At 54.6% G+C, this 11,497-nt stretch overlaps 1 protein-coding gene across 1 annotated transcript; it reads left to right on the top strand.

The window, feature by feature from the left end:
* Positions 1-468: 468 nt before the first annotated feature.
* LOC134756549 (putative protein N-methyltransferase FAM86B1) lies at positions 469-10,939 on the top strand. The gene is given in 9 exon segments (XM_063693802.1): positions 469-606; positions 2,031-2,032; positions 2,749-2,809; positions 4,703-4,783; positions 7,711-7,844; positions 7,927-8,093; positions 8,096-8,188; positions 9,016-9,163; positions 10,837-10,939. Coding segments are annotated over 9 exon segments (885 nt in total). The 5' UTR covers positions 469-510.
* Positions 10,940-11,497: the final 558 nt, after the last annotated feature.

Here is an 11,497-nt window from a genome sequence, read left to right as displayed (position 1 = left end):
CTGAGCCCTTCTCTGGGTCTGGCCTTAGCCCCGCCCTAAGACCTGTCTCCTGGGCTGTGCTCTGAGTCCCGCCTCCTGAACCCAATGGCGTTTATCCCCGCCCTAATGCCCGCCTCCAGGACTCTTATCCTGCCCCCACCCAAGGCACCGCCTCCAGGACGCCACCAACCTGGACGCTTCCAAAGCCCAGCTTCCAGGATCGCCCTATCCTGGCCCCGCCCCAGGACGCGCCAACCTGGACTCTACCCAGGACCTGCCCCAACGACGCTTATCCTGGCCCTACCCCAGGCCTCACCCTCATGACGCTCATCCTGGCCCCACCCCAGGCCCCGCCCTCCTAACGCTCATCTTGGCCCCGCCCTAGAGTCCGCCCCCAGGACGCACCTCCTGACCCTACCCCCAGGCCCCGCCCCCTCTCTGCCCCCGCGCACTGCCCTGGGCCCGCCCCCTCTTCAGTCCAGGCCCGGCTTCCGCCCGGTCTCCCGGCAACGCTGGGGTCCCGCTTACGTCATGGCGCTCGAGGAGAACGCGGGGACCGAACCCTTGCTGCAGGGTTTCGATCGCCGCTTCCTGGCGGCGCGCACACTGCGCTCCTTCCCCTGGCAGGTGGGCGGCGGGGCGAGCGGAGAGGCCTCCGGGGCTCGAGGGAGTCCAGGGGCAGACGGGATGGGTCTCCGTGCTGAAACCCCCGGCGCTCTGGCCACGTGAGTTCCTAGGCTCTCCCTGGTCGGGGCCGGGAGACGCGGTTCCCGTCCCTGGGGCCTGGCCAGAGTCGCTCACACCCCTTCTGCCCCGCGAGCTGGCGGCGGAAGCTGGGGGTGTCTCCACCGCCTTCGGGGGCAGACGCACGCTCGGTGTGGGGTACAGTTCATGATCATTTTCACGACTTTTTAAAGGCAGTAATCGTTCTGGTCACTGGGACACAGCTGCACTCGCCCATTCTAAAAAGTCAGCGCCCTCAGGCCCGTGGGTAACCACCTCCTCCTGAGGGCGGTGACCAGGTCACAGGCTGTCCCTCGTGCCTCAGTGTTCTCATCTGTATGTCGAGCACTGCACAGAATTGGCTCATGCGCTGAGGCTTTCACGCCTGTGATGGAAGAGACAGAGAAGGGGGTGGCCTCTCCTCTCCCTGGGGACCTGCCATTCTCAGCACAGGCGCATGGCAGGCAGCAGCCTCCCTTCTGCCAGCAGAGGGGCTTAATGCACCCCGCTCCATTTGTAATTCATGTGCAGTGAGCTCACTGGGCTGAGTCAGTTTGGATAGATATTCCTCCTGGGTCTGCCCCATTTTATGGGGTGTTGCTTAATCATTTGCGTTATTCCATTGACATGAAATATTTGCACTCAGAGATCATTTCTGGTCAGGAGAAATTTGTGCATTTTTAACCCAAAATAGAAACCTTCATAAAAGCATCATAGGTCTCCATTCAATATTGACTATAGTTGTTCACATGCCCACGCTGAATGCTAACTTGGGCTCACCCTCAACACCCACGAGGTGGGTACTATTATTATCACTCACATTTGACCAGAGGGATTGTTTGATTAGGGTGAAGTAGTTGAGAGTTCAGACCCAGGAGACAGCCTGCCTGCTTCGAATCCTGGCCCAACCCCTGGCCCTGTGTGACCTTGGGCAAGTGACTGCATCTCTCTGTGCTATTGTTTCCTTATTAATAAAATGGGGGATATAATGATACCTACCTCTTAGGGTTGTTGTCAGCGTTGAGTACAAAAGCCTGTGGATCAGTGCCTGGCTCATGGTAAATGCATGTCGGTGTTAGCTAGTGTTTTATTCAGCCTCAAAATGTTTAATAAATGCCTTCCGTGAGCCAGGCACCATGGATCAGCAGTACCCATGATAGATGAGGCTCTGCTTGCATGGGAGAGCCAGAGAATAAACAAATAAATGAATAAACAAGAAAAGACCAGATGAGAGTGGCTTTAAAGCCAATAAAACAGGGAAATGGTGAATGGAGCAACTGGGGAGAAGAGTCACCAAAGTCAGGGAATCAGGGAAACCTTCCCCAAAGAGGTGGCATTTGAACTGGGGCCTGAGTGGTGAAGTAGCCAGCCATGGGAAGGGTTTGGGGAACAGGATATGCCAAGGCCCTGTGGTGGAAACAAGCCAGCTGTGGTTGAGGAACAACAGCAAGGCAGCCAGTGTGGCTTGAGTGGAGTGAGCAGGGTGGGCCAGGGGTGAGGGAGAACAGGCCAGAGAGAGGGATTAGCACCAGGTCTTGTAGGGCCCTTTATGGCATAGAAGGAGCTCTGAAGCAATGAAGTGCCTTGCCGTGTGTCACATGCCAGCTGAGACAGTCTGCCTAACTCGGGAGCCAAAGCTCGCTGCTGGGCTTGAGGCCCCGTAAGAGGACAATGTAACCCAGGCTGGTATGGGCACATTCTGCATTTCCACTTAAACTCAGATGGCAAGCCCATCAAACCTTGGTGCCATGGCTGCCCTGGTAATTCCTGGCTGACCAGTGCAACCAGGGAGCTGGCCCATGACCTGGGTGGCAGCTGAGTAGCCAGGACTCATGCGGCCAAGGGTCAGCCTTCTTCCTGTGACTCATCCAGGTGCACTCTGCGACATCTGAAGGTCAGGCTTTCAGCTGCTGTGGCTTCCACTTCCAACTGGCTCCACGTCCCCAGGGAGGGATCACATAGAGCTTTGTCAATACATTCTATTGCGTGCTTTAATGTTCCTGTGAATCCGCCCTTGAGATTTCTCTCTCTCCCATCCACACTGAGCTTAGAAGCAAAGTTAAGAGACTCATCAGATTCTGAGCTGCTGCGGGATATTTTGCAGAAGGTAAGAATCCCAGAGTCCCTGGGACTCATGACTCTGCCTCCTGAATTTCTCCGGAAGACCTGAGAGAAGAACCACAGGTGTGCTTGTACCCTTTAAAAACAGACCTCTTCAAAGAACAAAACCATTGAGTCAGCACTGCAGGTGGGTGTCAGCACCTCCGACAGCTCCTGTGCTTTTGTTTTCTATCTAAGACTTAGACAAAGACATCAGAATATACAAAAATCTGCAAGAGGGGGGAAATCTAGGGAATGTTTTTTAAACCATCCACAGCAAAAACAGAGATGACAGGTGCAAAACAGCTTCTAGCATTTGGTAGATGCTCAGAGACTTTCTTTTTTTGCATTCATGGGCCTGTCCCACCCACTCCTGTCTCTTCTAGACCTAAATGGGCCCTTGCTTTGTCCAGGGTGGGGTTTGGACTCAAGTGCATCTGCATGCAGGTGAGAGCCAGGATCACCATCCGACCCAGCCACAGGCTGACCTTGGCCTTGAGGGCCAAGTGCAGATCACCCTGCATCCTGGGTCTTCACCTTCGAAGGGCCATGAGCCCTTCTGAAAAGACAAAGCAATAGACTCCCTCCCAGAAAGAAGTGCGCCAAAAGAATACCTTTTCCATACAAACTCAGGGGAGGCAGACATCCTCCACCCCCACCCACCCAGCCCATCCTAGGAGCCCCGGAGAAGAATTCCTGTGCTAGAGGTGAACCAAGATTATCCACGTGGAAAAGATGCAGCCACAGCAGGGAAGACTTTCGGGGCAATACAGCAGGTCAGGGCTTTGAGCATGGAGATACCTGAAGTTGTCTTGCACCTTGCTCTGAGTTTCACCCTGAGCCTCACTCTGGTAGGTGGTGAAGCATGAGATGTAGGGAGAGCTGCTTTAAAACCCAGCACAAGGCTGGGTGCACTGGCTCACACCTGTAATCCCAGGTCTTTGGGAGGCTGAGGTGGATGGATCACCTAAGGTCAGGAGTTCAAGACCAGCCTAGCCAACATGGCAAAAACACATCTCTACTAAAAATAAAAAAAATTAGCTGGGCGTGGTTGTGCACGCCTATAGTCCCAGCTACTCAGGAGGCTGAGGCAGGAGAATCGCTTGAACCCAGGAGGCGGAGGCTGCAGTGAGCCAAGATCGGGCCACTGCACTCCAGCCTGGGCAACAGAGCGAGACTCTGTGTCAGAAAAAATGAAAAATCAGCACCAGCATGAAGAGCCTGTGTATTGCGTGGGGTACTTTGCTGCCCTTGGGCAGAATCTGCATCCCTCCCAGCCAGCAGGCACTGCAGACCGTCTCCTCCCTCTCCCTCCAGGCTCCTGTTTTCCCACCGTCCCCACTCCTGCTGCACCAGTCCCTCTGCCCTCCTTTCCAAGTGCCAGCCCGTGGCCACCTCAGAGCTTGCACAGGCTGTTCCCACTGCCTGGAACTTGCTCATCCTGCACTTGGCTTCTCTCGGCTTTAGCTGGAGTCACCCTGAGTGTCCCCTCCCCTCCATCCTGTCCCCAGGGACACACGATCCAAGAGAGCAGTTGCTGAGTGGGCCTTCCCGCCTCTTCCATAAAGCCAGACAGTTGGCGACTGTCCTTACTGCAAACCCTGGTTCACACTGGCTCCCCTGGGAGGGAGGTGGTTTGGGCCCACATGCCCTGTGTTCCTGCTCAGAATGGGCATTAGAAATGCTGCCATAGCCTGTGCCACTGCAGTGGAAGCATTTTTAGGAAACGGCTTATATCTTAAAACGAACTTCAGATGCGTGGGGCCAGAACGCTGTGTCCATCTGCATCTTTGCTGAGGGATCGGGTAGCCTGGAGTTTGCCCTCTGCTGTGTTGGCTTGAAGCTCATAGGAGACTTAAGACGGGCTCTCGAGCAACCAACGTTCTGTCCTTTGCTGTAGACTGTGAAGCATCCTGTGTGTGTGAAGCACCCGCCGTCAGTCAAGTATGCCCGGTGCTTTCTCTCAGAACTCATCAAAAAGGTCAGTTATGGGCAGTGTCCACCCAGTAGCCAGACAGCATAGCCACCGGCGTGCTGCAGACCCCGTCCTTCCCAGGCCCTGGGCCTGCTTTGCAAACCCCAGCATGGCAGGGGCCTCCCCAGGCAACTGGCTGCAGCCACGTGTGACCCATGGGAGACAGTGCAGGGCGGGAAGAAGGGGAGGCCAGTGTCTCTCCCTCACTCTGCCTCCTGGGGTTTCCACAGCAGCTGCTTCTCTGGGGCCCCAACTCCTAGCATATGAATTCTCATTCCTACCAGGCTGGTCCAGCCCACAGCACTGGAACCCTCACCCACACACTCTGTCCTGCCCGCTGAAGGGTTTGGAGTTTCCTGCTCTTGTCTGTCTCTGGGTTGCCCCACGGGCCCCTGTTGGAAGATTTAGCTCTTGCCATACCTTTGGAACTAGTTCCTCTGGTGAATTCTCTGCATTGATCCTGCTGGAATGAGCTCTTTCCTGACTGATACAGGATGGATTTATTTTTTACTTGTTTATTTACTTTTTTGAGACAGTCTCACTGTGGTGCCTGGGCTGGATTACCGTGGCACAATCTCGGCTCCCTGAAATCTCTGCCTCCCGGGTTCAAGCAACTCTCGTGCCTAGCCTTCTAAGAAGCTGGGACTACAGGCACACGCCCCCATGCCTGGCTAATTTTTGTATTTTTAGTAGAGACAGAGTTTCACCATGTTGGCCAGGCTGGTCTCGAACTCCTGACCTCAGGTGATCCGCCTGCCTCAGCCTCCCAAAGTGCTGGGATTACAGGCATGAGCCACTGCACCTGGCCTAGGATGGATTTTAAAGATGGGCCCGAACATGCAGGGTTTGACATGAGGATGTCAAGAAGCCGTTCCTTAGTAGGCAGTAGCAGACCTGCTGAGTGAAAGGGCCACACTTTTAGCAAATAAACAATCCCCTGCTTCTCCAATACCTGCTTTCTCCCTAGTCCTCCCCAAAAGCATGCACCTGTGGTCACCAGCCGGTCTGCCCTGTGCCACGACGAGAGGGCAGCAGTCACCCAGTGTACCCTGCTGCTGCCTTGCGAATCCTAGGACGGGGCCAGCTGTGGAGAAGCAGCCTGCTGACAGCCACAGACTGCAGCATGGGCCGCCCTCACAGTTCTGCCTGGGCTCACTTAAAAGCACCTTTTGTTTTCCTTTCTGTGTTTGATCCAAACACAGAGCTCTCTGTCATGGTCATGTGGCAGCTCTCACGGAATCCTTGTCTCCTGCCCTAGACTACACCTAACCCTACCCTCTCAACACCTCTTGTTGAAGGCCCTCCCGTCCAGGTTTCCCTACCAAGTGGAATTATTTTTTTTTAGAGACAAGAACTCTGTTGCCCAGGCTGTCCTCGAACTCCTGGGCTCAAGCAGTCCTCCCATGTCAGCCTCTAGAGCAGCTGGAACTATTCTACACACACCACCACGCCCAACGAAGTGAACATTTTATATACCAGCTGGCCGATATTACACCATTCCATCCCAAATCTCCCTTCCAAACTTGGTGAAAATCATCTGGCCATTTTTACAGATTAGAACGAAAGCAAACAAGCTCTCACTCTGTCTGCCCCCAGCACGAGGCTGTCCACACGGAGCCTTTTGACGAGCTGTACAAGGCGCTGGCGGAGATTCTGATGGCCAAGGAGTCCACCCAGGGCCACCAGAGCTATTTGCTGTTATGAGAAGGGCACCCTCCTCCCCCTCACAGCCCAGATACCCTTCCTGCACAGAAAAAGTGAAAACGTGGGTGTGGGTTCAAATCCTGACTCACCCATTCTGCAGTCTTAGACATGAGGTCCATTAACCTTCTTTAGCCTCAGTTTCCCTGTCTGTAAATCAAGCACTTCAACAACAACAGCATGTCTCGTGGGGTTGTTGGGCATTTGTCCAATAGGTGACACACACTACCTGCTTCACAAGGACCTGGTGCCCAGTCCTCAAAGAATACTTGACAGGGCTGGACATGGTGGTTCACGCCTGTAATCCCAGCACTATGGGAGGCCAAGGCAGGTGGATCTGAGGTCAGGAGTTCGAGACCAGCCTGGCCAATAAGGTGAAACCCTCTCTCTACTAAAAATACAAAAATTAGGCCAGGCGTGGTGGCTCATGCCTGTAATCCCAGCACTTTGGGAGGCTGAGGCAAGGGGATCACCTGAGGTCAGGAGTTTGAGACCAGCTTGGCCAACATGGTGAAACTCCATCTTTACCAAAAATACAAAAATTAGCGGGGTGTGGTAGTGGGCGCCTGTAATCCCAGCTACTCGGGAGGCTGAGGCAGGAGAATCTCTTGAACCCCGGAGGTGGAGGTTGTAGTGAGCCGAGATCATGCTATTGCACTCTGGCCTCAGCAACGAGAGCGAATCTGTGTCTCAAAAAAAAGTACAAAAATTAGCCGGACATGGTGGCACACGCCTGTAGTCACAGCTACTTGGGCAGGTGAGGCAGGAGAATTGCTTGAACCCAGGAGGCAGAGGTTGCAGTGAGCCAAGATCGTGCCACTGACTCCAGCCTAGGTGACAGAGCTCAAAAAAAAAAAAAAAGATAAAACATAGATACAGAAAACCACAAAGGAAAAACATAGCCTATTGAATCATCACAAGGCAGCCACCCCTTCATAGCCACACCTGGCCCCTGGCCACCACTGACCTGTGCTCCATCGCCAGAATTCCGTTGTCTCAGGAATGTTCGATGAATGGAATCCTGTGTGGCCTGAGATGAGTGTCTTTCTTGCCACGTGACAACCTTGAGTCCTGTGAAAGCTGTTGGTATGTTAACAGTTAGCTGCTTCTCATTGCTGAGTGGCGATTGGTCCTGTCATGGTTTATTCAGCCATGTGGTGGATGGCTACTTGTCTTCTAAGCCACTTGCCTTGTGATCGCTGGACTGACTCTCTCGCCCTCTCTTGGTGCAGCCCTCGGGAGGCTCGGTCACACTCTCTGAGAGCACAGCCCTCATCTCCCACGGTACCACAGGCCTGGTCACATGGGATGCCACCCTCTACCTTGCAGAATGGGCCATCGAGAACCCGGCAGCCTTCACTAACAGGTGACCTCGGGGCACAGGGCAGGGCACCGAGGCAGGCTTACCGTGGTGCAGTCGAAGACACGGTCCCCTTTCCTCCCGCCAGGACTGTCCTTGAACTTGGCAGTGGTGCCGGCCTCACAGGCCTTGCCATCTGCAAGATGTGCCACCCCCGGGCATACATCTTCAGTGACCCTCACAGCCGGGTCCTCGAGCAGCTCCGAGGGAATGTACTTCTCAATGGCCTCTCATTAGAGGCAGACATCACTGCCAACTTAGCCCCAGGGTGACAGTGGCCCAGCTGGACTGGGACGTAGCGACGGTCCATCAGCTCTCTGCCTTCCAGCCAGATGTTGTCATTGCAGCAGGTAATGCCCAGCCCCGGGCATCCTGTGCAGGCGGTGTCCTTGCAGCTCTACCCAGCTCTTGGCTCTGGGAAAAGGGAAAAATGGACGCTGTCGGGCATAGACATGATGGGGCTTCCAGAAGAGTTACTCTGGGCCTCCAGGGTGACATCAAAGGACAGGGGTGCCTCTTAAGGTGACCTTCAAGCCACAGCCCTCTTGGTGGAGACAGGCATACTCCCGTTACAGTCGTCGGCACATAGCTCTGTCCCAGAGCCATGCCCTCTGTCCTTCAGAGACCACAGGAGGAAAACAACCACTTCTGGGACGAGGTCAGGGCCCTTGAGAGAAGGTGGTGTTTGGCTGGGCCACCGAAAGCCCCTCACCCCTGCCAGCACACTCAGTCCCCTCTCTGGTCGAACAGAGCTCTGCCTGTGGTCCTGGGTCCCAGCCCTGAAACCCACAGGTCCAGCGGTGGCCAGGGACACAGGCCCACCCCTGCAAGCCAGCAGACCAATCGGCAGACACCTGAAACACGAAGTTCACGGCAGGGTCAGGCTTTCTGTCATTCAAAGCCCTCTAGATAGGCCGAGAACCAGAGCTGGTTTCTTAAGGAACACCAGTGAGTCTGGAGATTTTTTTCTTTTGCTTCGGTCTTTTGCAGCTTTCTCTACTAAGGGTTCTCCTTTTTCACCCAAGTAATTGCCTTTCCATCTAATGGCCCAAATGGTCAAATGGCATCTAATAGTCTCATATGACTGCTGCCTCTCTGGCCTCACCCTGCTGCTGAGGTCAGCATGAACTGGAACTTTCCACTTGTCCCTTTCAGTAACCTGAAGCTTTCACCGTAGACGTGCTGTATTGCCCAGAAGCCATCGTGTCGCTGGTCGGGGTCCTGCGGAGGCTGGCTGCCTGCCAGGAGCACAAGCGGGCTCCTGAGGTCTATGTGGCCTTTACCGTCCGCAACCCAGAGACGTGCCAGCTGTTCACCACCAAGCTAGCTGAGCCCCCACGCCCACCCGGGCCTGCATGGTCCCTGAGCTGTCCCTGCAGGACTCCAGTGGCAGTGAAAGAACTGGGCACCGGGGAAAAGCTAGGATGTCCCACGCTCCCACACCATGCAGGGAACTCGGGCACAGGCCGGTGAGCAGGGTGGGCTCGGGGCGTGGGGGGCTTGCGGCAGGAGGAGGGCAGCTCAGCACAGGGAGGGAGGGTGGGTCTGAGCCCAGCAGCCCTACTATGTGCTTCAGAGCACGGTTCCCTAAGCCCTTGGGCCTCGGTTTCCTCATCTATAAAATGGAGGTGGCGGGAGGGGCAGTTGGAGTCAGGGCTGGATACAGCTGTGGCCTGCAGGATGCTGGAGCACAGGCTGTACAGGCGGATCCACCACGCCACTGTCCTGAGCACCCAGTTGATGGAAGACAAGCAGGGTGACTATAGAGAAGGGAAACTGGCCCCATAGTGGGCCAGCCACTGTCCTCAGACCTGACATTTGTCAGCCCCCAGCACCTGTGAGGGTGTGCTGTCATTGTCCCATCACACTGACAAAGACACTGGGACACACAGAGGCCAAGCGACCCCCGAGCTCCCGCAGACTGCAGCCCGGCCACCTGGCTCTCATGCCTCCACACTACACCCAAGCCCCCCATTGCCACCAGCCTCTGCCCCAGCTCCCCCTGAGCACAGCCCCTCCTGGCAGCCATGTGCACAGATGCACCCACAGCAGCCTCTGACTGCACACAGAGACACGGACGACCCAGTGCCTGCCCATGTGGGGCAGCCCGTTAACTACAGAGTCAACAAACAAGCCAGCACACGAAGGCATACTGGGTTCCACGACAGAGTCCCGCACAACCTCGCACAGGAGGCTGGCCGGGTGCGGGGCTCAGGCCTGTCATCCCAGCACTTTAGGAGGCTAAGGCAGGAGGACTACTTGACCCCAGGTGTTCAAGACCAACCTGGGCCACATAGTGGGACCCCGTCTTCACAAAACATACAGAAACTAGCCAGATGTGGTTGCACACGCCTGTAGTCCCAGCTACTCGGGAGGCTGAGGTGGGAGGATGGCTTGAGCCCACGAGGTGGAGGCTGCAGTGAGCCCTGATCTCACCACTGCACTGCAGCGTGGGCAACAGAGCAAGACCCTGTCTCAAAAAAGCAAAAAAGCAAAAAAAAAAAAAAAAGGGAAGTCTTTCTTCAGATACTTACGTGAAAAAAAACCTGCAATATCTTTTAAGTGAAAAAAACAGTGCCGAGCAGCACACATAGTATAAGCCCCAACCAACCTTTTTTTTTTTTTTTTTTTTTTTGAGACAGAGTCTGGCTGTGCCCGGCCACTTTCTAAGCTTTGTGAAGAGTGAGTTGACGGAGCAGCCAGGTAGATGTGGGTTCAGATCTCTGCTTCTGTCCTGCTGTGCCAAGTGCTGGGGCAGACGCAGGCAGAGAGTGGACAGCGGCATGGTGCCTGCTACTAGCCATTTCTATGCAAAACCAGATGTCTGGTCCCATCCTGGAGGCCAATTCTAGGTACGTGGGTGGGCCTGGGAACCTGTGAAACAAGTAAACTGACTTAAGACAACCCCCACCCTGCCAGGCCTGTCCTAGCAGCCCCACACAAAATGCTCATGTCCTGTCCCCAAACACCTCCATCCTTAAACACATGCTTTGTTTCCAGGCCGGGCCGGGATCAGATGGGAAGCGGAAGCTCATCATGACCAGAAACTGTTTCCCTACGGAGAGCACTTGGAGATGGCAATGCTGAACCTCACACTGTAGGACTCACACACGACTCTAACGGGATTGTAAGAATCAAGTCACTCTCGTGGGAAGAATTTTTATATGGGAAAGCGGCTAAAACTTTCATTGGACTGGAATGTTTGGAGATTGTTAAATTCCAAATCAGGAACCACAAACTGCCCTCTAATAAGACATCAGTTGTCTAAGCGTGTGGGTGCCGCCTTTCTGCCAGTAGTTCTGGTTCTTAAGAAAATCACCATAAGTCAGACATGAAAATTCTGGCTCCAAAAATAGCATTTTCTTTGTGCAAATAAAAACGTGTGTATCACGTAAGACATTCCCCCAACGTGGACACACTCGGTTCCTCACAAAGTCAAGCCCGCTGCAGCTGCCACATCCCAGGGCTTATGGTGCAGCAGGTGCTTTTTTCAAGACAGGAATCAAAGTGTTAGGAACACGGCAGAAAGGTGACACCTGGAGACCAAATGCAGGATGAGGAGTACTGCAGAGGTCACAGGGCAGTCACAGAACAGTAATACGCTAGCAGGGGCATGGGGCGTGAAGAACAGAAGAAGACAGGAAGCGTTTCAGAGACTC

This window comes from Gorilla gorilla, chromosome 10 (assembly GCF_029281585.2).
Source record: "Gorilla gorilla gorilla isolate KB3781 chromosome 10, NHGRI_mGorGor1-v2.1_pri, whole genome shotgun sequence".
Taxonomy (NCBI): Eukaryota; Metazoa; Chordata; class Mammalia; order Primates; family Hominidae; genus Gorilla; species Gorilla gorilla.
The sequence above is the reverse complement of the archived record's forward strand: the minus strand, read 5'-3'. Positions and strand labels throughout refer to the sequence as shown.